We start from the raw sequence: 27,486 nt of genomic DNA on the forward strand, positions 1-27,486 counted from the left end.
TTTCAGCCTTCTTGCCCATCCCACAGTTCCTGGACGCCTCAGATTGTGAGATCTGATCATTCAAATTATGCTACACTTTGTAAACACCATGTTCAGTCCCTCTCAGGAGAAACTTGCTTTTTTTTTTTTTTTTCAAAATGTGTCTACCTGTTGGTGGAACTCCAGGCTTTTTGTAGAGGGATAAAGATGGTTTTGGCTTTCAAGACTTGATGAACCCCATAGATAAGCCCCATAGGTCTATCACCATTAACCGATCTATCTTTCCAGGCACACCCTTCTATGTGTCCAGCAGGAAAGTGCAGTTAGGCACAGAGTATCAAGCAAGCTTAACTTTCTGATAGCACTGAGGAGCTTCCGAGGCCCTATCACTAAGGTGTCAATGCTCATCCATTACTCCTAAGACAGTAACGTAGCACAAGCACCATATCTGCAGGGACTGAGGACTCACCAGGAGCCAGGCTCCATACCAAGCACATTTCACACACCGACTCACTTGTCACAGTGACATAGTGTCTTCTCCTCATATCGAGAAATCCAGGACAGAAGCGGTAAGTGGCGTGCCTGTGGTCATCTAGTCAAGCGGTGGTGTATCAGAACTGGAACTCAGACTTTCTAGTGCATTGCCTGCAGCAGCTTGTGCGGGTGGTGGGTGAGAAGGCGAGAGTGGACCAGTGTTGCCGTAACCCACTTCACAGCACAGGGCTGAAGGGCTGAGCACTAAGAGCGGCTGACATTGTAGACTGCTGCGCTTGGCTGGGGCTGGGGCTGGGGCTGGGGCAGGGGTGGGGCAGTTCCGCTCAGTGAGCTAAGGACCGGGTGCAAACCAGAAGGCAGATGAATTGGAATATAGAGTGTTGGAGAAGTGATATGCATCTCTCCATAGGAATGTCCCCCAGAGGAGATGTTCAGGAATCAGCAGTGTTATCTAGAAGACATTCCTAATACCACCAACAAAACAACCAGAGAAGAAGAAACAAATGAAATGAAACCAAGGACAACGCAAGCCTGGCGGGCAGCGGCCATCTGAGATGGACAGCTAGGAAGAAAAGACGAAAGCCTTTAGAAGGATGAGAGGACATTTTGTTTCTTTATTTAATAACAGGTTCCAAGGTGGGAGGTAGGTTCCTTTTATACACTCTGTTTAAAATCCAGGCAGGAGATATAAGTGGGGGGTAGAGGGTGGCGTGGGGGATAGGAGGTGGGAGGCAGGGGTTCTGTCAGGAACTGGAGAGTCCCCACATTGCTGCTTTCCAGAATGTCGGAGAACTCTGCACGTGTTCGCGGCTTCCGCTGCGCCCATCACTTCTTTTTGAACACTTGTCGACACACCTGGTCGCCGCAGGTCAGCTCCTGCAAGTCAGAAAGCCGGTGAGTGCCCGTCCTGTCCCACCCACTCAGCCTTCTTTGTGCCCAGCAACTGGCCCTCTTACTGTCTGGCAGGTGGGTGGGGCTAGACCGAAGAGGACATTTAGCTGTTCTGGGCCAAGTGTCCCTCACAGACCCAATCGGCTGCCATGCCCTGCAGGGTAGCAGTAATTTGATTTTTGACACTCAAATTGAGCTTGGACAACTCTAAAAATGAAAAATGCAAAGTAATGACCCTCTTGGGTGGGATCTGTCCTACTCTCGTGATTAAAGCAATACTGGCTAATTTGTTAAAAGGTGACGGAGCCAAGAGGAAGGGAAGGACAACGTGGAGACATATTAGGCAGGTGGTTAGCAGCGGCCCAACAACAGGGTGGTAGCTTCAGAGGGGCTCCCCTGGTCTGCCTACATGGTAGCTGATGGGGTCCCCCACTCTTCACGGAGGTGGAGAGACCCTCAGGCCTTATCTGCATCTTACTGAACCCTGAAGGAGGAGGGGAAGTGGGCATGAGGGAGGCCACTAAACTTGTCCAGTTGACGATGACTCTGTTCTCAGCCACAGGTGCTGTTGCAGATGGCCCTATAGTTAAAAATCAAATCTGCCTGGCGGTGGTGGCGCATGCCTTTAATCCCAGCACTTGGGAGGCAGAGACAGGCAGATTTCTGAATTCAAGGCCAGCCTGGTCTACAGAGTGAGTTCCTGGACAGCCAGAGAAACCCGGTCTATAAACAAACAAACAAACAAACAAACAAATAAATAAATAAATAAAAATTAAAAAAAATCAAATCCATCAGTTAAGCCACAGCAGGTAGGGAAAGCTGCCAGTGGAAAACGCTGGAAATGACACGCATGTCACTAACAGACAGCAGTAAAGATCTCAGGCTAAGTTAGCTCGGATCTGAAGGGCATCTTGGGGTCATTCATGTTGCCCTTAGAGCCGGGTACCTGCCTGATTCCATAGATGAGTGAGTGAGTGAGTGAGTGAGTGAGTGAGGAGGTGTTTGCTGAATGAGCCATTCATTTAGCAAATGAGTAGCTGGATGTTTGAGAGAGTGAAACTTCTCTTACTATTCCATTGAGGGGCCCATAAATTGCTGTGAAGATTGAAGAATGAAAAATAAAGCTGTCTAGGCCGTGATAGTTTATTGATGGATGGCGGCCATTGTCCGTCCCTTCTGTTCTGTTCTAGTAACGAATCAGCTTCACAGGAGTGGGATCAGGTCCACCATGCCTGAGAGTGAGAGGTCAATGCCCCCTCATGCTGCCAGTCCCCGGGGCCCCCAGTAACTGACAGGATGCCTGGTCCTGTCCTCCTCCGGGTGGCTTAATTCCACGGCTTGCCTTCCCCCCCGCCCCCCCCCCCCCCAGCTGCTCGTTGGCAGGTTCTCTTCATTTCTCCTTGGATCTTGCTTTCCTAACTCAGCATTTTAAACTTTCTTTCTTTTTTTTTTTTTTAATTGCAGCTATTCACAGAAACGGCCATATAGATTTCTTCCTAGAGTCCCCTGAGCCAGATGGGAAAGGCTTTCTGACTATAGGACCAAATGTATTTGGCTGGAGCCCAGGGCCATTTTTCTTGTCACATGGCCTGGCCAGGTGAGTGCGGGACAGGCCCACCCCAGGGCTTACCAGGTACAGCTTGTCTCCCTCCACCCACTGCTTCCAGCCGCGGTTCTCCTTCTCCCCTTTCTGCACACACACGAGGGTGTTGCCTTCCCAGGTGACTAGGGTCTGCAAAGACAGAGGTCAAGCAAATCACACAATGGCCTTCGGAGACTGAACAATCTGCAGCTTCCGTCCCTGCTAGCTCTTCCAGGCTCCTCCCTGCCCATGGGGCGGCGTCCTGTCTCCATGACCCCAGGGACCATCCAGTCTCATTCTACCTATACCCTCCGTTCCAGCCACGCTGGTTTCTCCAGCTTGGCTGTATTCTCTTCTAAGGAATTCGACTCAACCGTTTTATTATAAGGTAAAAATAGCACTTTGAGCTAGCAAAGGCAAGATGATGAATTCAACTATTAACAAGGTAGAATTTCTGGAAGGGAAAATACCTCAAAGTCAACAGACAAATAACCAACAGGGAAAAAGAGCTGTAGCATATCAGTAAAGACTTGATGTCCTTATATATAAAGGGCCTCTGTAAATCAATAAAAAGATCATTAACCTAACAGGCCATGCCAACCAAGCATATGAACCGGGGGCTTACAGGGGGAACTCTTGTAGTAGATGGCTTTTAAACCGAAGAAGAGATATTCTACTTCACAAATAGCAGCAGAGATGCTGATAAGACTGCTTCTCAGATCCAATTAATCATGTGGTCAAAGATCAAAGATTTAGTAACCAAGGAGAGGGCTGTGCACCCTCACCTGGGGATGGTGGGAAGAGAAATCTTTTGTGAGAACTTTTAGACTAGCTTTCAAAATACGGAATTGCACATAGTTTTGCTTATGGTTTTGCTTTTAATACTTATTTTACATAATTTTTAATTTATTATTTGAAAATTCCCTATTCCATACTCGTTTAGTTGTGTGTGTGTGCGTGTGTGTTTTAAGCAGGATCTCATGTAGCCCTGGCTAGCCATGAACTCATTTTGTGATGAGGATGACCTTGAACTCTTGACCTTCCTGCCTCTGCTTCCCAGGTGCTAGGATTATCATCTCTGATGATACTGCCCCCCCCTTTTTTAAAAGATTTATTTATTATATGTAAGTATACTGTAGCTGTCTTTAGACGTACCAGAAGAGGACATCTGATCTCATTACAGATGGTTGTGAGCCACCATGTGGTTGCTGGGATTCGAACTCAGGACCTTCAGAAGAGCAGTTGGTGCTCTTAACCGCTGAGCCATCTCTCCAGCCCCCTGCCCTTATTTTTTTGACCTAAATTTCCTGCAGGGGTTCCACTTTGAGCCTTGTCCATAGTATGTGAGAATGCATACAGAGAGGCTTCCTACTTAACTAGGGAGCTGCACCTGTGGCTCCACGTAGTCCCGTCACCTAGAACCTGCTTGTGTGCAGCTTTTCTCTGTGTAGGGATGCTAACAGTACAGAAGCATAGCAGAATTCATGAATGCTATCCTCCACTCCAGCCCAACCGAGCTGACCAGGAGAAGGAGAAGCCGCAGGCCCTCCGGCACCCAGGAGGCTGCAAGGCCCTGTGTACACACAACTCCATAGAGACCCATTTCCCTCTCAGTCCCTTGGCACCCAGATCAGGCTTGCCCACTGCACCTGCTGATGTTTCTGTCCTTCCCCACCGTGGGTGTCTTACTTCCTGTGAGCGTCACACAGCTGGGTTGTTTGTTTGTTTTTTATGTATGCACAAACCGCCTGGTATCTCTCTGAACAAAATTAGGCCGAGGACCTGACACTGTTGTTTTTTTTCCCCTACGTCTTGTAAACCCTACTGATGATAAACTGACTCGTAGGGTTTTTTTTTTCTTCTCCTTGTGCATTATACAAACCTGCTTTCTACAGATTGTTAAACCTACCTGTTTTCTAAAATAATATTTGACCTTGACCATAATGTATGCTTGACGCACAGTTTTATCCCTCCCCGTTCCTCCTTGAGGCATCACAGGATTGTTTGTTACAGCAAAGGGCTGGATGCTTCATAAGGTCTGTCAGTGGGTGGCTGGTTAAATATGTTGCGATTCTTCCCTGCTGCACAGCCATAGAAAGAATACAACCGGAGCCAGTTGTTTAAATGCTTGAAAACGCGAGACACTAAGCAGTGTGCATAAGGGGGGGGAACCAGGTGAGGGTGTGTGTGTATTCCTCTGCTTAGGCCCTGTCGTAGGCAAGGAAGTAAGAGAAATCCTGAGCAGCGATTATCCCTGTGAAGGGACTGAGCTAAGCCACCAAGGCACAAAGAACACTCCACATTTACTGTTGGAGAAAAACAAAACAGAGCTGTAGCCATCCATGCAGTCACAGTCCCCAAGTCTAGTTTTAAATAAAATATTCTGTGCTGGGGCTGGACGGCTCAGCGGTTAAGAGCCCTGGCTGCTGCTCTCTAAAGGACCTGGGTTCAAATCCTAGCACCCACATGGCAGCTCACAACTGTCCGTAACTCCAGTTCCAAGGGATCTGGCACCCTCACACAAACGTACATGGGAGCAGAGACAAAAATACCAATGTAAATAAAAACTTTAAAATTCTGTGCTTTCTTTAAAAGAAAAAAAAAGTCTCTTCCTCCTCCAAGGGCATCTGAAACTTTATATCTCCGAGGGACTTAGAGAAGTTCATAGGTCTTCTGGTTCCTCTGGGAGGAAGATGTATCTGGAAAATGCATCTGCTATTTCTTCTCATTGTTGGATCCCATTGCTTCCCTAGTTGACAGATAAGAACTCTTCTTAGATAATGAATATGTCTTCTTTTCTCCTTCCTCCCATACTGCATTGTACTGGAAGTCCCAGTGCACGTGACTGCATTGATGCATCCATTCCTAGGCGGAGCTCAGGAAAGGAGACGCTATTGGTGGCTGTGTGGCTGTTGGTGGCTGTGTGACTGTTGGTGGCTGTGTGGCTGTTAGTGGTTCAGTGGCTGTGGGTGGCTCTTGGTGGGTGCTGTTGGTGGCTGTGTGTCTGTTGATACTGTGGGTGGTTATGTGGCTGTTGGTGGCTGTGTGGCTGTTGGTGGCTGTTGGTGGGTGCTGTTGGTGTCGTGTGTCTGTTGATACTGTGGGTGGTTATGTGGCTGTTGGTGGCTGTGTGGCTGTTGGTGGCTGTGTGTCTATTGGTGGCTGTGTGCTTGTTGGTGGTTGTGTGGCTGTGGGTGGCTGTTGGTGGCTGTTGGTGTTGTTGGTGACTGTGTGGCTGTTGGTGACTGCTATGAAACTGAGCACAGTAGTTGGCACTGACCCCTGAGTCTGTGGTAGACACTTTCCCTGAGACAGAGTCTTGAGGGAAGCCCATGCACCTCCTGCCTTAGAGGAGGTCGCAGCAGAGTGCACACATGCCCTGCAAGGGGAACATGCAGCAGACCCTACCTGTTTGTCTATCTTCCATATGAGGCTGAGATCCCAGAGGACAGGAAGGGGGCTCCAGCTCAACGTGACACGTGTCTCACTGACACAGGCTTGGCAGGCAGTTGGCACTCAGCAAACTTCACAGAATGCAGAAAATGCTAGTGCAGGGAGGGCTGCCCTAATATTTCATTTTAATAACTCATACTGGGCAGCAAAACCCAAAGTTATCCTGACCCAAAAGTAAATTGGTTACCAATGAATCACAGTAATGGCTGCAAGATTGCGGGCTCACTCCTACACGAGACAGTGAGAGGCAGAACTACAAGAATGGTTAAATGAACCAACCCCCAAAGCTCACATTTCTTATTAATTTAATTGCCTTTATCTTCCTTTCCCTCCTCCTCGTCCTCCTCCTCCCCCTCCTCCTCTTCTCTTCCTCCTCCTCCCCCTCTGTCCCTCTTCTTCCCCCACTTTCCCTCCTCCTCTCCTTACCCCTCCTCCTCCTCAGTATATCTTCCATGCTGCCTGGAACCAGCTGCATCTTCACAGAGTGCTGGGGTTACAGCGTTGGCCATCATGCCCAGCTTTTAGTTGCTGACCTCATTCCCGTGTCTGAAGAGGTTTTAAAAGCAGACTCAAACTGTTTTTGAAAGATCTGCAGCCATAACTTTTGAGTGAGAAAGATGGACAGGGAGAGAGCTCCGGAAAGGGCAGGGTTTGGACAGAATGGAGGTGGGGGTGGAGGCCTACTGTGACTTTGCCTCTCACACTTCCAATGTCAGCATTTCTCAAAAAAGCTCTTTATGTCAAATGAGGTACAGGTGCTGGTGGCTCAATGTTTAGTCTGTGAGAGTCAATAACTAAACCACAGACTTATAAAAGACTATCCTGTTTCTTTAAAAAATTGTTTTGAAATTATAATTTTATCATTTCCCCCTTCTCTATCTGCCTTCCAAAACTTCTCACGTACCCTTTTCAAATTCATGGCCCCCTTTTCTTAAAATTGTTGTTGTTGGTGCATATGTGTGTGTGTGTGTGTGTGTAAGAGAGACAGAGACAGTCAGAGATGGAAATGGAGAGAGATTGCTATCTCTGGCTTTCTGTTGCAGGCAAAGAAGAGACAAGGTATGGGTAAAAGGAACGTTTCTCCCTGCAGTGATACTAAGTGATGATCTTAGAGAGGAGGGAGACTGGGAAGGGTGAGGTGGGTGGGGTGAAGGTGTGACTAGGTGTCGACAAGTAGAATTTTTCAGAATCAGGAAAGGGCTGAAGGACGTGACTTGTGTCAGGAAGAGGGGATTCTCTTGTCAGAGCGGAGTGGGTTAGCTTTCAAGAAGCCTCGCCTCACACCACAAGGAACAGGGAAACGAATCAAGAACTGATTCGCCTGCAACAGTGGTGATATGCAAACCTTCAGAGGTAGATTTTCCTATTAGTTCTGGAGTCTGATGAATTAGCTTCTGGCCACAGTTCAGAAAAGGCTTGTGACCCATCACCTCACAGCCCTACAGCAAGGGACCTGAAGTGGGCCTTCTGGGCTTTTTATTTCAGGAAGGCTCCAGCGGAAGAGCTCCAAAATACTTTTTACCTCTGTCCTTTTTTTTTTTTTTTAAAAAAAAACAACTCTATTTGAAATTAATTAATTAATTAATTTTTTTTTAGCAAAAAAAGCATTAAATCTCATTTCCCCTGATAGAGGAGACTATGAGTGCCAGGACATTTGACTGAAAGATGTGCCCTTCTTTCCACAGAATAAGAGCGTTTCCTCCTGAGGTAGGAAAGAGAGGCTATTACTTCTTGGGGAGTGTGTTAAGCACTGGAGCCTGGGGAGGGTGTTAAGCACTATTAAAATGCATTTAAATTACTACTGATTGATGATTAATTCTTATGGTAAGCACTCTTTCTGGTGTTAAGTGTGTGTGTGTGTGTGTGTGTGTGTGTGTGAATAAGTGAAGATGTTGGGTCATGGGTTAATTTGATTCCCTAATTAGCACTCACTGCACTCTCCCTTGCTGCCTTCACTCCTTCAGACAAATGGTCTGTCTGTCTGTCCAACAGCCAGTTGGACTGCCCTTACGGCGGCACCAGTCATCTTGAACACTCCAGGAATGCCTTGGGAAGGATCCTGGTGATGACAGCTAACTGCTCTGGTCAAGTCTTTCTTGTGAGCCAAGAAGCTCACAGTCTTGGGCTGAAGGCTCTAACAATGGTCAGTGTTAAGGGTTAAGAAATCTGGATTTCTAACCTACAGGGGAGCTCTAACACCTGTTGGCTAAGGGTCCCCATTTCTGAGACTGGCACAGGGTCAGCGACATTAGAGGGAACCACTTAATGCTGGCCCCCTGCTTACAGCTGCCACTTGCAATAGCCAAACACTAAGGGAAGTAAAAGCAACCAGACAAGAGTATTTGTAGAACTTCTCCTTCGCTCTCTATGGTCTCTGTCTTGGTAGAGTGAAAACACTCCAGCTAGTCAATTGCTAATCCTTCCAGGCCAGGAGAGGAACCAGAACTGAGTCCCTCACTTTGGGAGAGATCTGAGACTTGGGAAGAGCTCCTGGAGGAACAGGCCAGTGGTTCCCCTGGGAGGAGGCAGCTGTGGTGAATGGGCAGACAAGGGTGGAAGGTCCTGTGTCACTGTGTCATCCCTAGCCCTTTGCTGGAGAGGAGGGCTCCTTTGCCACAGGCAGTGTATTCCGTTCCATTCTTCTCTGTTCCAGAGCCTTGTAACCAAGTTGGCCCGGAGAATGCTGCGAATTTCCAGCCTTGTGTAAACTGCATGGCCGTGAGCAGTGCAGTCAATGGTCACTGTGATAAGAGGCAAACCAGGAGCCCTTCCAGGTTTTCTCTATCAGCCCCAGAGCTATGATGCTAAGGTTGAGGAAGGACAGTCTTTAAGTAGGACTGAGATTAAGCCTCCCTTCTTCCTGTTAGGAGGGCCCTGACCAGGTGTGGTTTGATTTGGACAACCAAACCCTGGAACACGTGTGAAGTGTGAGGAGCAGGCCACTGGGCAGTGATCCCACACAGCATCATGGAGGAGCTACTGCGGCCTCCACGTCTCTCCCCCCACGTTTGCCTGCCGCTCAGCAGCCTCTGATTCACTCACGAACAGCTGCTCCATGCAGAGGCCTACTACCTTTGCTGAGAGTCAAGGTCTCAGGCTCAGAGACAATCCTTCACCTTCAGGTGAGAGTTGTCGTCTGTGTGCTTTCAGGGGTGACCAGTGCAAATACAGCAGTCCCCGGTCATCAATCATGTGTGTTCCAATAGCCTCAGTGTAATCTCGGGTAGAATATTCCACAGAACTAACGTGGCGACCAACGGACTGGTGGGTGGGTAATGTACACAGGGTGGATAGGCTGGGGAAGAAATGACTAACATCCCGGACAGGACGGAGCAGGCAAGGGAGACTGCATCCTGCTACCTATGGCGTGCACTTTAAACCTCAGGGGTTGCTTATTTCTGGAATTTTCCATTTTCTGCTTTTGGACTGCACGGCTAATGGAAATGATGGGAAGCGAGAGCGTGGCGGAGGGAGAGCTACTGTAATGTAATCCCAATATGGAAGTATAGCCTGTGACCCCAGCACGGTTTCCTAGGTCCTGGCCCTGGAGTTCGGTCTCTGCTAGGACAGAAGCCACAAGTCACAGAGACTGGATTACTGACTCTACTGAGTCTACTGAGTTTTTTTCTTTATTTCATCTGCCTCATGATTTCCTAAAAAGAGATTTGACCAATCGGATCATCTAAAAGAGTGAGTGTTACATGTCAAAACACCTGAATTCTCAGGGACTCCTTAAAAAAGCCACCCCCCCCAAAACAAAAAACAAACAACAACAAAAACAAACAAAATAACTGCCCCAAACCCAAACCAAACAACCCAACAGGTACCAGGAGGCCCGATCTTCTGATCTTTTCTTGGGCAGGGCTGGCCCGGCATGGCCGCCTTTACACTCAGGTAAACTGCTTGGCTGGGCTCTGTAGTTATTCATTTCCAGAACATTCTATCTTGCTCTCTTTCAGCTGTTTGCTCAGCCATGTAATCTTAATTTCTCACATGGTCCGAGGCCTCTGCTCCCTCCCTTCCCTGCCTCTCCCTACTTAGCCCTTCATTAATTACCCCTTATCAACCTCACTAAGTCCATTCTGGCCCCGCTTACCTTAGCCTGACCTGAACCTTCCTGGACTTGTTGCACGGTGAAGCTAGAAATCCAGCCTCTGCTCGAACAGCCCCAGTGAAAACAAACCCACCCACCCAGAAGTACCTTGACTTTCCGGCCGTCCAGCCCCTTTGTGTGTTCGTCAAACTCCACCCCGACGGTGAAATCCAGGTCGTAGTTGCGGAACGTGCTGTTGGTTTTCGTCTTGAAGTTATCACCATCCTGAGTGATAATCTTCGTCTGACTCAGACACACCGCGATCTTGCGGGTGGCAAAATCAATATCTGTTGGCAGAGGGAGTAGGGAAGGTTATGATGTGTGCACCCAGACTCATTCATTTTTTTAACGAGGCAAAGCACTCGGTATGTGTGATAGTTACACATACCGAGGATACGCCACATTTCTTTACACATGCAAGAAGCAGGAGTTAGTTGTCTTACACATGACTCTATCATGGGCTTGATTTTTCTGCCCCCTGCCTAGTTTTGCTCCGTGTGTCGCCCCCACCACCAGAACCAGCCTTAGGTCTATGGTCATAGTAGGTGCTCAGATAGTATGGATTTGTTAATGGAGGAGTGTGGTCTGGGATAGTGGGTGCTAAAGCCAGGACCTTGGACTACTGCCAGCAGCAGCAGCAGCACCAGCAGCAGCAGCAGCAGCAGCAGTAGCAGCAGCCCTAGCAATGGAACAAGGAAACCCATTAGAAGTGCAAACATAATCCACACATCAAATGAGGTACAAGAAGAAAGGAAGAGTGGCCCCCTGTTCTGGAAAGACTCAGTGAAGCAGTATTCGGCAAAACCAGAACGGGGAAGTGGGAAGGGGTGGGTGGGAGGACAGAGGGAGAGAAGGGGGCTTGTGGGACTTTCGGGGAGTGGGGGGCTAGAAAAGGGGAAATCATTTGAAATGTAAATACAAAATATATCAAATAAAAAAAAAAAGAAGTGCAAACCCTTCCCATTCACTCTGTGCATGCCACAGTTTAGAAACCCTGGCACAAAAGAATGGAGGGCAAAGGGCGGGTCACTCCCAATTTCCCAGCTCTGTGACCTTGCAGAAGCTTCTTTCCCCTTCAGAACCTTAGTTTCCCCGGGGAAGCGGGGAACAAGGACAGGGAGGGAAAGCTCATTTCGTCTTGTCATTGTGGCAAGGAGTCAGCAGGCTTGGTGGGAAAGGCTATGCAAGGTACCCAGGTGCTTGCACGTATGCACTGCACACAAGGCTCCATTGTTGTCTTTGTCATTTTTGGGGGGTGTTCCCTGGGGACCAGATCAGCTTAGTCCAATGCAAAAGTTTCAGAGCATATTTATGTATCCCTACAGCTACTGGACCCTATAGCTGCAGCTGCCATGGGGCCCTTTATCCAGCCTGGTGGGACATTTTCCGGGCTGGGCTGGGTCACCTTCCTCCCTCTAGTTTGCTTGGTCAGTGGCATTTGCTCCAAGCCGTCCATACTGAAGTCCCTGCTGTGCTCCCAGAGCTCTTGCAGTCATCCTTAGGATGTAGGAAAAGGATGCTGTTACCCAAATGAAAAGAAAGGGGAGTGCCCCCAGGCAACTACTACAGAAGAATGGAAATTGTGGAGAACAAACTGTTCTTTAGTGAGCAAATCTATATTCGCTCTGTGAAAGGAGAAATCACGACCCAGAGAATTTAAATGTCGGGGCTCAGCATCACCCGGCTGGCTTCGCTGTGTCCCTATAAATGTAGCCTGTTCGTCATTCATAGCTAAGGCTCCCCAGGGAAAATTACTGCTTGTCCAGGGCTGCCTGGAAAAGGGAATCACTGCAAAAAATTATTGCTAGTCCCGAGTTGCCTAGAAAAGGGGGTGGCCGCGGAATCGGCCAGTTGCTGAGAGAACGGGTGTGTCCTGGCAACAGCTGCGGAGTCAATCTTCCTGACAAGGGCTGGGAGAGTGCTATTAGTGTCCCTATGCAAATGGAAGCAAGCACTGCTTCGCCTCCAGATTGAAAAATGACTTGGCCTCTTGGCCACCCTTTAGCGTTTGCACAAACCAGTTAATCATGTCACCTCTGCTCCATCCTGGGGAATGAAGCCAAAGAGTCTGCTGGTGGATTTCTTGTTAGATATTTCTAATCAAAAGGGTTTAAATGTAGCTATAGAACACAAATGTGTGTATGTGTGTTGAGTGCACGCGCGCCCACAACACACACACACACACACATACACACACAAGTACTTTCTCTTTGGACTTTGCAGAGGAAACTGTTTCCGGATATGGTACTTTGACACTAGCGTTATCAAGTTTGGTTTCTATCTGCTTTTCTATATTAAAGGTATCTCCGAGCCTGATTTATAGCCAGGTGAAGTGAATTCCTATCTCAGAAGGAAGGTCCAGAGACAAGCTATTTCTGAATAATATACGTGGCTCACGGCTGCTGCTGCGGAAGAGCAAATCAACACCAGCCAAGTGACTTTATTAAGCACACTTTTCATAACTGCCTTTTGAACAATGCAAGTCATAAAGCTGAGGTACGAGCTCGCGCCTCGACATTAAGATGCCTTGTAATGTGCTTGCGAGGAAAGCTAAAGTTGCACGCTAAAAAGGGCAGGTGCACTTTGTAAATTAAAGAGCGGAGATGCACGGGGATCCATCATGGAAAATCTGAGGGCTGCTCAAAGTGCAGACTCTATGGGCTTTGAACCTAGACTCCTTAATTCTCAAATCATCGACACTTGCAGGCAATAAGGGGAAGCCGGGTGGAAGAGCAATTTTCTTTTTTTCTTTTTTCTTTTTTCCATACCATTTCCTCCTCCAGAGGACACGTTTAGAAGGGAGTTAGCCTGGCCCCTGCCTGCTTCTTCCTTCACTCCTCCCCGGCTATTGCAGGCAGGCTGGTGACCCTGGGCTTGCACTCTGCACCCTCAGTCCAATGTCCTCCACTGGGAGAGCTGTCAGGGTACAAGTGTCCATCCAGCACATGCCAGTGAGGCCAGAGGAGGGCGAAGCAAGCATCTTCGTCACCTGGCCTTTTCCACCTCAGGATTTCTCCATTTGAAAGTCCAGAGATCACATAGGGCAATTAAGACTCTGATGATTTGAATAATTTTGTTGGCTTGTCAATACCAGCAGAAATCCAGAGTTTTGTACAATCGTCTCTTTCTTAGGCCATCAGACTGATTGATCGTCAATTAGGTACCCCAAGTGACCCTCTTACAGTGTTTCTGAAGATGCTGTCTCTCTACTTTGGATATCCCCATCATCCCAACTAGCTCTGCTCAGAATGAAGTCCCCTCCCACCACCACCTGGTGCCCTCACTCTGTTTAAAATAGAGTTTAAAAGAAAGGGTTGGCATGTTGTTAGAACTCTGGGCCCGGCCATTTCCTAGCCCCATGTGTCCCTGGGAAATTCCCCAGGGATTTCTTCTCTGGGCTTCCAATTCCTTATCTCATCCAAAGGGAAATATCCCGTCTACCCTCAGGCCCAAGTCTAGGCTCTAGGGTTTCCATGTTCGTATCTACGATAGGCTTGGGTGTGTAGTGAGTATAAGAAGCCAAATAGAAAAAACAGAATTCTTGGTCTAACCTCTGCCTCTCTCTCTCCACCCTCAGCCTCTTATCTTCCAACTATCTGTACACTGCCACACCCCAGCCTTCCTGTCGTCTACCTTCTTGGATACAATCGTTTGCTCTTACTGTCCCTTGTTTCGGGGACACAACTCATCTTCAAACTCTGGCCTTACGCACTGTCAACTCTTTAAGTCCTCTTCCTTGAACTTTGCCGCACCTCACACATTGTTCTTTTCCATTTTCTTTAAAACACTTGCATCACCTAAAGTCATCTCGCACAGTGTCTGGTGCTCTTTCTCAGTCCCCCTCTCTTCCTCTCTCCATCCAGAAGATCAATTCCACAGGGTAGGGGACCATCCTCTTACCAACCACTCCATCACCAGTGACCAGAAGAGTTCCCAGTGTATTGTAGGTACTCAATATATTGTTGAAATCTGAGTTAGTTAAGAAGAAATAGTTGAATACAAGACTCTAACACAGTGCTCCTTGTGGCATGAAAATAACATGTGCCCATGATAACGGCTGACGGTCCACTGAAAGCTTTGGAGTTTGTTACTTGGCACCTCGCAAATATAACAGAGCAGGAAAGAAAAACAAATGCAAAGACAGAAGCTAGAATGGGATTTCCCACTTTGCAGATGTTCAGGAAACATTTTCTGCAGAGAGCATTCAACGGGGGCTGCCAGGTGGTGGTGGCGCACACCTGTAATCCCAGCACTTGGGAGGCCGAGGCAGGTGGATTTCTGAGTTCAAGGCCAGCCTGGTCTACAGAGTGAGATCCAGGACAGCCATAGCTACACAGAGAAACCCTGTCTTGAAAAAACCAAACCAACCAACCAACCAGACAAAAAACACAAAAGAAAACAAGCAAACAGGGGCTGTCTGATTTCTGTCTCTAGAGATACCCCTTTCCTGGTGCTGAGCTTACTAGAAACCTACCATACTGTTTGAAGTAGATGTTGTTTTTTAAAAGTCTATGTATATTGCGTTAAATGAAAAAAAAAGTGGCCCTCACCATCTGTCAGAAACTGAGATAAGATTTTCTTTCCCAAACAGGGACAAAGGGTAGAATAAAAGATCATCAAACTCTGATCCTGCCCAGCTAATTTTAGGATGCAACTCTGTCACCATCTCCACTGAGGAGGTTACAAGATGATTATCTATTTTCAGGGCTGCCTCTTCCCAGTGTCTTTGCTACCCAGTCTCCATATCTAGTCTCCCCTTCCTTCTCTGGCTGTCTCCACACCCATTCTTAATGACAGTTTTCCCCATCTTCCAGGGCCATTCAACCACCCTTCCAGTTCCGTGCCATTGGAGGCAATACATGACTGCCTGGGCTAGTGTGGCGGCCTCACATACTTCTGCCCTGGAGGCAGTCCTCTGTGCTTGGAGGATGAAGCTCACTCGTGGTTCGCTGTGCTAAACATCTGATGTATCTTACACTCTCTTCTCCTTCCCCTTCAGCTCTGAAGAGACAACTCTTTGGTATCCCATGTCTATGACTCTGCACGTGACCATGGCCAGGCCCGACTCTCTCTCTCTCTCTCTCTCTCTGCTTGGATTCTTTTACTTTCTCTAACACCCTATCCTGAAGAACTTGGAAAGTCTTCACTGCTCCTATACTGGGGCTTTTTTCCCCCTCTGCTTTCCATTTAATAACTGTGGACACTTACTGGCCAAGGTCTAAGATTATCTGGCGTCCCATCTATGACAGATAGTATTTTTCTAGCTGGCTGTATCCCATTCTTCTCTCCGAGGAGTGAGATCTCTGGTATGGCTCTATGAGTAGGGAAGGGGAATGTACCACTCGGACCAACAGGTGAAAGAGTACCACTGAAAGAGACACTTGGTGGTTTCGGACAGTGGGTCACAAAGACCATACACCCCTGCCTCCCCTCTTTGGGCACAGCCACATGCTGTGAAAATCTCCATACCATATGGGGAGACCATGTAGATGTCCTCAGCCACAGTTAAGTAAGGTCTTAGTCACCAGCCAGCTGGAGTGGAAATAGCTTCAAAAAGGCTCCAGCCCCAGCCACTATCCCTTTGCATTGGACGAGAGCCTTTAAGCAAGGACCACCATGGAGATCCTAGACCCTAGACCAATGAGACACAACTAAAGATGACTGTACTTAGATGATTTTACCTACTTCAGACATGATGAGGTTTTTTTTGTTTGCTTGTTTGTTGGTTTTACAAAGTAACAGCATTTGGATGAGACCATCTTGATGTTCTGCACCTGCCTGGTCTCAAGAGCAGAGCAACTTGGGTCCTACTGCACATGGTACATTCACTGCTTCTAGAAGCAGCTGCCGATGCCTCGTTGTGGCAGCTAGGTGAGTCTCTATCTTGGGCAGAGTTGATGGACTCTGTTCCTGTCTCTGTCACATCATCAGAATCTTCTTTTTATAGCTCTACCTGGCCCTTCTTTGGAATTGAAGACATCTCTGCCACTCCTCCATTTTCTGGTCTAAGGGAGGACCTCAGGGCATGAGAGAGCTCTTGAGTGATAGGACTTCCAAGCTGCTTTCTTCAAGGTCAGAGAGAATCTAGCAAAGACTTGGTGTGCCTAGTGGTGCAGGAGGCACCACTGTATCATCCTGGACACTCACCCTTGAGCTCTTAATGACTTTGTTAATTTGAGGTAAACTCAAAGGTTGCTGTGACATGTCATTCTGCTGAGGTCAGTACCTGAGTCATGTGTGGGGGAGATCATATCTAGTGAGCCACTGGACTATTGACAAAGACAGGTTCCTGCTCAGAGAAGCATCTCAACAGTGTCTTCCTCCCTACGACACAAAGATCCAGGCCCCCAGAGAAAGCCAATTTCCTTATTGATGGACAGAGATATAAAGTCCAAGAAAGTGATGGTTCATAAGCAGAGAACAATGCCACCCCTGGTGGTATTTACATATCTGGGGATTTGCAAAGATCTCTGCAATGCTCATCTCAAATGCCAAGTGCACAGAAGGGCACCGAGGCAAGCCTCATTGATTTCCCAGCCTTGGGAAAGCAACCTTGCATTTCAGTTGGGTGTGGCAGAAATTAAACAGATCAGTGGAGCTGCTTTTGGCAGGTTAGACTGACAGATCGGCCACTCCTCATATGCTTTTGGCTGAGTCTCTTGACATTAGTCACTGCCAGCCCCACCCTGCCCATGGGTAGCAGAAGGAAATCAGATGTCCTGCCTCGGTGCTGGGAAAGTGACTCGGCATAAGGTATTTTTGTGCAGGGTATTGTGGTGTCACCAAGGTAAGGCAAGTCCTTAGGAGCCTGAGACAGAGATCTATCAACATCTGGGCAAAGCTAACACAAAGACACCCACATTCTGTGTTTAGCTAGAGCTATCCTCCTGTGGTAGTCAGCTCAGTCCATAAAGTGCCAGATGCAGTCTTCAGAGCAGGGACCTGCTACAAAGGGTTGACTCAAATCGGCTCATTACAGTGAGACCAGTCTAACATGACGTTCGATTGCACATTATTACTAAAGCCCAAAGAGACAGTAAGCGATTGATGCTAAGGATTAGGAACATCAACCCGGAAGTACCTAAATGTCACAACTTGTAAGTCCCTTGTGCCCAATGAGGTGCAAGCTTGTATAAAAGAGGAAGCCAGAGGTAGAGAGAGGGTTTCTTTAGTGAGATGAAGGTGTAGCCTTAGTGGAGGATGGGAATGTTTGCCTTCCACCTTCAGACTGAGGCGCTGGACTTTAGGAGTCTATCCAAGGGGCCCGACCCTAAAGTGGAACTGGGTGTTATCTCTAAAGTCAACTAGGAAATATTTTTGTGAAGTATTATCATTGTGTGTGTATGGGCATGGGTGGTGAGTGGGTGGGGGTTGGTGGCATGCATGTGCTATGGCGTGTATGTGGAAGGCAGCTTTTGAGTTGGTGTTTTTCCTTCAATTATAGGTTTCAGGGATTAAAGTCAGGTCCTGGGGCTTGTGTGCCAAGAGTTTTTTACTCACTAGACCATCTTGCAATTCCATCTTGGAATTGATATCGTTTAAGCAAACAACAAAAGGCAAGTTGCTTTCTATGTTAATAATTAATGTTAATAATCTATGTGCCTGGGTTGTCTAGCACATCTATGAAACCACGGTGCTTCCAAATAGCCCATGTGATAAGAGTTTCCGTTGTTCAAAATCACAACTGTACCCAGCACCACTAGAGAAACCACAATACACATGTCATTATCCCTATTTGGTAGATGGAAAAATCAAGGCCCTGGAATGCCAAGGACCTGATCCCACATCACAGAGGACGTCTTGGGCATGGCACAGGCTATACTCACTCTGGGCTTACTTACCTCATCTATGTGATAATGTTCAAAACTATGGTTCTGAACTATGCTCTAATTGGCTACATATATGGGTTCAGGAATCCATTTCCACTCATGTCGCTAAACAGGAGTGTGACAGGAATATTTCCTTTTGGCCTATGCCCTGTTATACGTCCCAATTTATCTGGTATCTTAACCCTAGTAGGTGGAACCCTAAGAAGAGTATTTTTGCCTGTCTTTGCTTTGTTACAGAAAAAGGCCGTACAGGCCCATTCTTAGAGATGCTTCTCACCACCACATCCAAAGTATCTGTGGCCATGTACAGCCCTTTCTCTCACACGTGTGTGGCTCCCCACGAGCAGGGATGCAACTCTGTACATGGGGAATTTCAAGGCAGAAAAGGAGACCAGGGTGCTGTTGTAGGGAAGAAGTTCAGTAGCTAAGATCCTTGCCCAGTGCCATTATTTGGAGGTCCCCTGTGGCGACACACTCCATCTTCTTCCAAGCACATCCCAGAGGTGGCCTGGACCACATGTTTCTGCCAACACCAGGGGAGACCTACAGACCAGCGCTGTCACTGACTCAGGACACAAAACAGATTAGCAGCCCCTGGCCTGGAGCCCAGTGCAGAATTTGGATAAGCAGTGAGTGATTTGAGTCTGGTGACAAAAGACCCTCAGCCTCTGAGAGCCTGAATGTCTCGAGGTAGAGACCAGCATTGGATGGCTGGTCCTTGAGTGCTTCCTATGTCAAGGCTGGGGAAAACTCAAGCGGGAGTCATTGGTGGTGATGTCTGACTCAACCTGTTCTCCATGAGCTGGTGATGGCAAGGCAGGAGACTGACTACGATGTCCTGTCAGGGCAGACTGACACCAGTCATGGTGTGTGTGCATGTGCATGTGCTGTGTGGAGTACGTGTACACATGTGTATGTATCCTCCATTCAGTGTGTGTTTTCTGTGAGCCATGCGCTGTGCAAAGGACGTTTTAACCTCATCACATACCTTTATTATTTTGAGGTAGGAAAACAGTCTCAGAGATTTCCTAGGACTTAGCTGATTTTGCACTGCTATAACTCTGGAGAGAGGGTTTGCACACAGCTCTGGTGAGTCCCACACTAGCACCTCCTCGTCAACCAGTCTGCTGTCCTCTTAATGTCCCTTGCCTCCCAATCCCCTTCACCTCTTACCTAGGGCCTTCATATAGCCGTCAAAGTTCTCATTGCTCTCCATTTCCCAGGTTCCATTCTGGTCCTTCGACATGATGGTGGCCTTTGGTTTGATGTGGACGTTTGGTGACCGTGAAGGAACAGGCTGTAGGGAGACTGTGCTAAGCATTACTGCTTTTATAGCTTAGTGGACCAGGCATATAAAGATAATAGAGTCAAAGGTCATAAGCCCTATTCAAAGGAACTGCCCTTGCCTTTGCAAAGTTCAACAGGTCTGTGGCAGTCCAGGCACAAAGTCCAGCTGTTGCCAGGTATGCGTGTCCCAGTGATCTCCATGACACCCTGCACTGGAGTAGCTCATTTTAGGCTGGCTGGCCTACCACAGAGACCCTGGCCCCACAGAGAACATTCCATACAGTTCCTAAGGAAAACAAACCCACACGTTCTGCAGGACACTGGGGCCAGACCTGCCCATGACATAACCGACACTGAGTTGGCTAGTGAAACTGACGGTGGATCTTATATCCATGGAACTGTCTCTGTGCTGGGCCACACGTGAGCCTCATTTTGTCTCAGTTCACAAAAGCTCTGTGGGCTATTTAAGAGCCCTCCCCCAACCCCACAGATACACAGTCTGCAGATCAGCAAGGCTCCGGGAAGATAAATGATAAGCCCAAGATGATTTGTAAAAGACAGAGCCAGGAAAATGAACTGTCACCTGTGACAGCAGAGTGGGACAGAAAAGACCTTTGGGGACTCATCATTTGCCCTCCACATTCAGATGTAAGCACTTTAAAACAGTCCCCCCCAAAGTCTTGCATGCAAGAATATAAAGAAGGCTGGCCTGGTTGCGGGGGATGGGGGTGGGGATGGGGGGGTAGGTGGGGGAGGGGTGTGTGCTGGAGACAAGAATGGCTGTTAATTGTGGTGAGCTGGAAGCTTGTATGTAAATGGGAAAGGAGGTATTGGGGTGCTGATGTAAGACAAGAAGGGAAACATACAGAAAACCCCATCTCTTGAGGGGCGATTGCTTCAGTGAAGTTGCACAGGAGTCAAAATACAAGACAGAAAGCGTGAGTCTTTAGCTCACCCTCTGCGTGGGTTAAAAGAAGTCCTCCGCTTTGGCCTGGTCTAGACTTTGAATTTAGATTTCTGGACTAACCTAAGGGATTCAGCAAGTGCAAAAAACTACCTGGAAGCATGCATTTCAAGCCAGGCCAGACAGAGTTCCCTGTGGTAAAGACATATCAAAAATAGGCTCAGGACCAGGAAACATTGTGCAGCCAATTGCCAAGAGCAAGCACCTCCAGAAGTATACAGATTTCCAGGAGTTTCAGATAGCTATTAGAAAACATTTAAAATCAATAAGGAAATTCAAAAATCACACCAAAACTTTAAAAGGCATAGAATGGTATTTTAAGAAACAGAATTACTACCGGTTGTAGTGGTACATGCCTTTAATCCCAGTACTCAGAAGGTGGCAGGTGGATATCTATGAATTCCAGGCCAACCGGTTTACTAGCAAGTTCCAGGTTAGCCAGAGTTACACAGTGAGATTCTGCCTCAAAAAAATATGGTTAGTAATTTAAAAATTAAAAAATATGGTTGTTAAGGAATATACATACCTATACTCAGACACATGTGTTAATATAAAATACAAAAATATATAGTTGCTACAATTAAAAAGGCAATATATGGTCTAAATAGTGTATTAGATACAACTAAGGAGAGTATCTGTAAAATGGAAGCACTGAGAACTTTGTTCAGAGGTTGCCTACACTGCTTAGCTTTTGTCAATTTGACACAATCCTAGATAGGAACCTCAATTGAAACATTGCCTCCAACAGATTGTCCTCTGAGTGAGTATGTGGGGCATTTTCTTGATAAATTATTGGTGTGGGAGGGCCTAGTCCTCTGTGGATGTGCCAGCCATGACCTGGGTTGTATGAGAAAGCAGGCTGAGTAAGCCAGTTAGCAGTGTTCCGCCTTATTCTCTGCTTCGACTCCTCCCTCTAGGTTCCTGTCTTGAGTTTTGCCCTGACTTCCCTCATTGATGAGCTGTGATACAGATGTGTAAGCCAAATAAACCTCCTCAAGTTGCTTTTGGTCAGACTGTTTTATCATAGCAGCAGAAAGCAAGACAGTACTAACACAGAAGATACCGTGGTGAAAACTCAGGGGGCAAAAAAACCTAAGCAGATAAAAGAACAGATCATCTATAAAAGAACAGCACAGCAGTGGGGTTGGCTTTAGGCTTTTCAAGAGCCCTGGTAGAATCTAACAACGGAGTGATACCCTCCTATAAATGAAGGAAAATACTTTTAAACAAGAATTCTAAACCTAGTCTAAATACAGTTTGTCTATCAAAGATGAAGACACACACACACACAGACACACAGAAACAGACACACACACAGACACACAGACACACACACACACACACACACACACACACACGCACGCACGCACGCACGCACGCACGCACACACACACCAGTCAGTCCATCAGCCTCAGCAAAAGTCCAAACCAAACCATGAAGCCAGTATATTTATGCTGGGTGGTGGTGGCAGCAGCAGGAAGGATCCAGGACTTCCAGGGTTAGGTTTTCATCTGTCAGTCTGCAAACCTCAGTGTCCGAATGCTTGAGCAGAAGGAAAAGCAACTGTTGACATCTTGCCCATGACCAAACTTTATCCTGCCCTAGAAAAATCACTGAGAGCTTGTCAAGAAGTTTGTTGTTGAAGTGAATTACCTAGTTACTTCTGGTCAGTGCTGGCTCCTTTCAGCTCAACCTCAGACAACTTAAGTTGAGGTTTCAATAAAGAAACCCTGTCCACCTTGTTTGTAGTATGTGGGTTGGCCTTATCTCCTCTGTATAAGACCCTGTTGTCTTGTATCAAAACCCGATGTTTATCTAATCAGCTGTTCGGACCTTTGTTATGTTGGCCACTAAGATGCTGCATGATACGGCACAGTAACCCAACACTGTCCTCAGAACACTGTCTTCTTCTTATCGTCTATGGACCACTGATGGATGCCCAGGATGGCACAGAAGGCTTGGCATCTTTGTCTTCAGGGCACAGTTCCCCCTTTCTCAGCCTTGCCTCCAGAGCTCATTCTGCCGACTCCCACTAGAACAGGCATGTGGGAAGGGAGCCGGAGTGGTGTGGTGGTGTGCAGTGATCGCGATCAGGACGCTGCCGCGAGTTCACGGCTGTTTAAAGATTCTCCTGAGAATTGACGAGGCTCCTCTGGAGCCACGGTTCTTGAACTCTGGCCAGCCTCCAAGTCATCGAGGAGGGCACAGCAGAATGCATGATGCTAAGCTCCTCCCTAAAGTCCAGGGTGAGACCCAGGAAAGTGTATTTCTGCATGCCCCAGGATCACACGTGAAAATTATTGTATAACAGAAGCTGAAGAAAGTATCACTTCTTGGCCTTGACCCCTGGACACTTACCTACCTTGATTTTTGCATTTATTCTCTAGCCATTGTAAGACAGACAGACAGAGAGATAGAGAGACAGAGACAAGCAATAGGATAGACAGTGGGTACATGTTCGTGTGTGTGTGTGTGTGTGTGTGTGTGTGTGCGCGCGCGTGCATGCGTGTGCACATGTGTGTAGAGGCCAGAAGATGATCTTGGACATCACCCCTCCTCAGGGATCACTCCTCTTACTTTTAGGGTTTTTTTTATTAGAATTTAATTTTATGTGTCTAGGTATTTTGTTTGAATGTATGTCTGTGCATGAGTTGCATGCAAGGTGCTGTGGAGGTGAGGAAGGGTGTCAGACCTTCTGGAACTGGAATTACAGATGATTGGGAGCCACCCCCATCGAAGCTGGGTCCTCCGCAAGAGCAGGCAATGTTCTTAACCCATCAGTCATCTTTCTAGCCCTTCCCATCTTGGTGTTGGAGTCTGAGCCTCTCGCTGGCCCAGGGCTTGCTGATCAGGTGACCCACAGAATCTCTGCTTCCCCAGCACAGGCATGACGGATGTGCTACAATGCCTGCTCTCTTAATGCGGCTTTCCTGGATCCAACTCAGGTGCCCATACTTGTGTAGCAGACGGTTTCATCTACCGAGTCCTCTCCAAAGTCTGTCATTTTAAGAATTTAAATAGAGAAAAAGACCCCAAGGCTCCTGGAATGGTTCCTGGCATCTAATAAATGTCTGTCCGGGATAGCAGCAGTGAGGTGGGGCTACAGCCCAAGTTGCTTGCAAGGGCCTGATTCATCACCCACCTTCCAAAAAAACCAGAGCTTCCACATGTTCCCATCTCTGACCCATGTATAGAGGATGGAGGTAAACTGGAAGGAATAGTAAGGGACAGTGGGGGAGAAAAGCAGTGGCCACTTAAACACTCAGCCATCCACATGTTCAAGGACAATCACATACCTTAGAAGTGGTAACAGAGCCCTAAGTTCCAAAGCCCAGTCCTAGCCCACCCTCCCTCCAACTCTGACGGTACCTTTGCGCATCCCATTTTGTACCTACTTGCTTTGGTGGACTCCCTCAGGTGAGTCTTGAGCCTACAGTAAATTACCAGCTATTACTAGCTGGCATGGAGCTTTCTGGAGAACAGAGAAGGGAAGGTTGAATCTGAGATCAGTCAGTCAGCTGAGATGAGCTCAACAAAAAGCCCAGGCCTGCATGAAGCCTTCACAGCACTGAAAGCTGGCCTGGGAGGCGCCCTTTACCAGGGCAACCTTGCCCAGACCTGCCCAAGTCCTCCCAAGTCTACCTTGCACTCCTCTTCCTCCTTCCGCAGTGTGATTTGTTGTTTTCCTGTCTTGAGACTCAAGCCCAGGGTCTCACACATCCTAGGCAAATGCTACATCTTTGAACTCTTCCCAAACCCCTCCTTCCCTCCGAAGGAAGGAGCTATGTGTCCTTCAGAATGAAGAAGGCTCTGGGTTGGATGTTCTCAGTGTCTCTGGGAAGACATCATCTCTGCCTCTCCTCTGAGGCAATGCCCCTGTCACTTTAGCCCTACTCCAGGTGCTTTCTGTGGGATCAGAAAGTCAACTAGATTTGTCTGCAGGACCCAGGAGAAAGGGGAGCTGGGATTTCTTTAAGCCTCGGGCAGGGCTGGGCCTTGTCTCAGGCCTTTTTGCCCGCCTGGTGCCTTATCTATTTGCATCCCAGAAGGCAGAGCCAGGTCACAAATTCTCATTTCTCCCAGGGACCCAGGGATGACATTGCTCTGGTTCTCAGTGGTCCTGCAGTCTGGAGAAGGCAGGAGCTGAAGGTTTCAGTCCAAAGCACCACTTTCTATAGGGCGTTCTTTACCTCTCCAGGGGTACTTGGCAACTGTACCCAGTGGAAACTTTTATTTCTTGCCCTGCCCCACTTCTGCTGGACCCAAGGAATGCCTGCCCAGGCAGAATCTGTTTATCTGCTGTCTCTGAGGGCTTAGGGACCACCTGCCTTTTCCCCTTGCTTAGTGCCTGCAGGGTGGTAGCTGGGAGCAAACACAGGCAGAAGGAGTGCTGCTTGCTTGCGATGTGATCTGGGGTGGGTCTTTCTGCAGTGGTAAGCCCTAACTCTGAGTATCTTCTGGAGCTGGAAGGACAGAAGGACTTTGATCACCAGTGGTGCTGTGAACTATTAGCAATTTTTCTCTTCAAGACTTCAAGCTAAATAAAAGCGTTGGTGAACTGATCAATAAGATATTGGTCCACGTACTCTCCACCCATTTATCAAGTGTGTTTGATGTCCTAAAAAAAAAAAAATCAATGAAGATGCGCCATTCAAAAACTTCTATTATTCAGTGTTAGGTTCCAGTAAGTGGTTTGACCCATGAGCAGAAGGACAATGGTGGCCTTTTGTGTGCTGAGCACTTGGCCAGTCTTGTTTCAATAAAGAGGGAGTGTCACCGAGTTCGCACGTTAAGGATGGAGGCTCTGAAGCTCACAGAGGCTAGGTGCATTCACAAAGGTCACACAGATAATGGTGGATTTGAACCTAGAAACTCTTCTGTCTGGTTTATCTGGCCCCTCCCCCTGCCCCCCACCCCCCGCAGACCCTAGGTCTCTCTGTGCTCCATTAGCTTCACACAGGATTCTGATGCCCAGCAAAGTATGAGAAGCAAGTGTGTATTGTATACACTAGAGCATGGCAGAGCTAGGAAGCAGCAATCTCACCGCACACTCCCTAAGGCTGTGTATAAATGAGAACAGAGAAGGACCTGGCTCCAGGACAGGTGGAGGGTCTGCCTCACAGGCTCCCCGGGGACTCCTTGGGAGAGCCAGGCCTCCGGAATAGTGAGCAGGGATGGTCATGGCTGTGACTTCCCTCCCACCTGGCTCATCATCCTCAAGGCAGACGCTGTGTGTGGGGAGTCTTGGGAGGAGTAAGGACCTGTTTGGACCAGGGCCCGGCTGCTGTGAGGATCCCTGGTGCCGCCAGCTCTTTGTAGTGCTTGTCCGCTATGGCACTAAATACCTGAGAAATTGTGAGCCACAGTGCTCAGTCAGCTTTCTCTTTTGGAGTAAGTCGGCCCCTGTAGCCCACAGAGCGGTGCTACCCACAGCTAGAATAGCTCTTCCCACCTCAACCCAGTCTAGAAAAATTCCTCACTGATGTACCTGGAGATTTGTCTCTTAGATGATTCTAGATCCCATCAGGCCAGCAATCAATGGCAACCATCACACCAACCCAGCGTGGATATCCTTTTCCTACCCCATACGCTTCTGAGGCCACGGGAACCAGGAAAGCCTGTTCTCGTCCACAGGGATGGGAGACCAGATGGAGGGCTTCCTAGGTAACACTGAGTGCTCAGGGGCTGGTGTGAATTGGGTGTGAACTGGCAGACTTGTTTTCAGCTTCAGGCCTTAGAGGGAAGAGGGTAGAGAAGATTCATCGAGCCACAGGGTCCCCTGCTGCTTCCTGCTTTTGCTCCAGATGGCAGAGAACAGGGAGGCAGGAGGCCTTCACTAGTCCCAGGTACAAGGAAGGAGACCCTTGTATCTTGTTCCTTCCCTCCCCTTTTAGGAGGACCAAGTGTGCATTAAAGGCCAGGGCCAATGCAAACTACCTCACCTCCTCTGCAGAGGGCCTGCCCTGCTCTCCCCTCCAGGACCTTTGGGATTCTGGTGGCTATTTATCACCACACTCTCCTGGGATTTGCTTCCTATTAACGGTCCCTCATCAAAGGAATACCTAATACATTGTGCAAATGTTTCCAGACCAACACATCCGATCTGCTTCCTTCTTGCTTATCGATTTATATTTTATTCACTCTTGAGGTGATTTATCTACATAGCTCTTGATTCAAACGCTTTGCAAAGGAAGAGGCTGAAACATTGGTCCACCCGTGTTCACTTCCCACGGCGGTGGCTGCCAGAGGAACCTGCTCACACTGATTTCTTGTGCACGTTTCCAGGGTTGGCAGATGCACATGCGCTTATATCCAAAAGGCATGTTCTACCTTTCACCTTTAGCTCAAAAAGGAAAATATATCATCAGTCTTAGCTCATTTTCTGCTGCTAATCCATGAAACCCAACATGTAATTTACAAAGGATAGAAATGTGTCCCCTCATGGTTTTAGAGTCTGGAAAGCCCAAGATCAAGGCATTGGCATGTGGAGAAGACCCTCTTGCTGTATTCTTAACTGATAAAAGGTGGGAGGGGTCAGGGAGGGCAAACTGGCCCCTGTACATACTTTACAGGGCATTGGTCAGTACTTCTGGACAGAGTCCTTACTAGCTAGACCCCTTGGAAAAGGCCCATCACTCGATACTGCTGCATCAAATAAAGTTTTCAATATATGAGTACAGGGAAAGCATGTTCAGGCAGGAGCAGCAAACATGCTGTTATGGCTGGGGTATGAAATGAGTTCCGTACCCCTATATATTGGGAGGTCAATGATCAGCTGATGGGCTTTTGGTAAGTGACTGGATGATGACTTAATCAATCCATTGATCTGTTCATGAAACCATAATATGATGCCATTGTTGGGAGTGGTGAAAAGTGAGAAGCAGGGTCTAGTTGGAAGAAGTAGGTCACTGGG

General features: G+C 47.8%; 1 protein-coding gene across 1 annotated transcript; it reads right to left on the reverse strand.

The window, feature by feature from the left end:
* Positions 1-1,299: 1,299 nt before the first annotated feature.
* Positions 1,300-19,568, reverse strand: Rbp2 (retinol binding protein 2). The gene is made up of 4 exons (XM_052189300.1): positions 19,496-19,568; positions 10,602-10,780; positions 2,996-3,097; positions 1,300-1,350 (listed from the first exon to the last, which is right to left on the reverse strand). The coding sequence occupies exons 1-4, from the start codon at positions 19,566-19,568 to the stop codon at positions 1,300-1,302; spliced, it is 405 nt and encodes a 134-aa protein (XP_052045260.1).
* Between the last annotated feature and the right edge of the window lie 7,918 nt (positions 19,569-27,486).

Source organism: Apodemus sylvaticus, chromosome 7, assembly GCF_947179515.1.
Source record: "Apodemus sylvaticus chromosome 7, mApoSyl1.1, whole genome shotgun sequence".
Lineage (NCBI taxonomy): Eukaryota > Metazoa > Chordata > Mammalia > Rodentia > Muridae > Apodemus > Apodemus sylvaticus.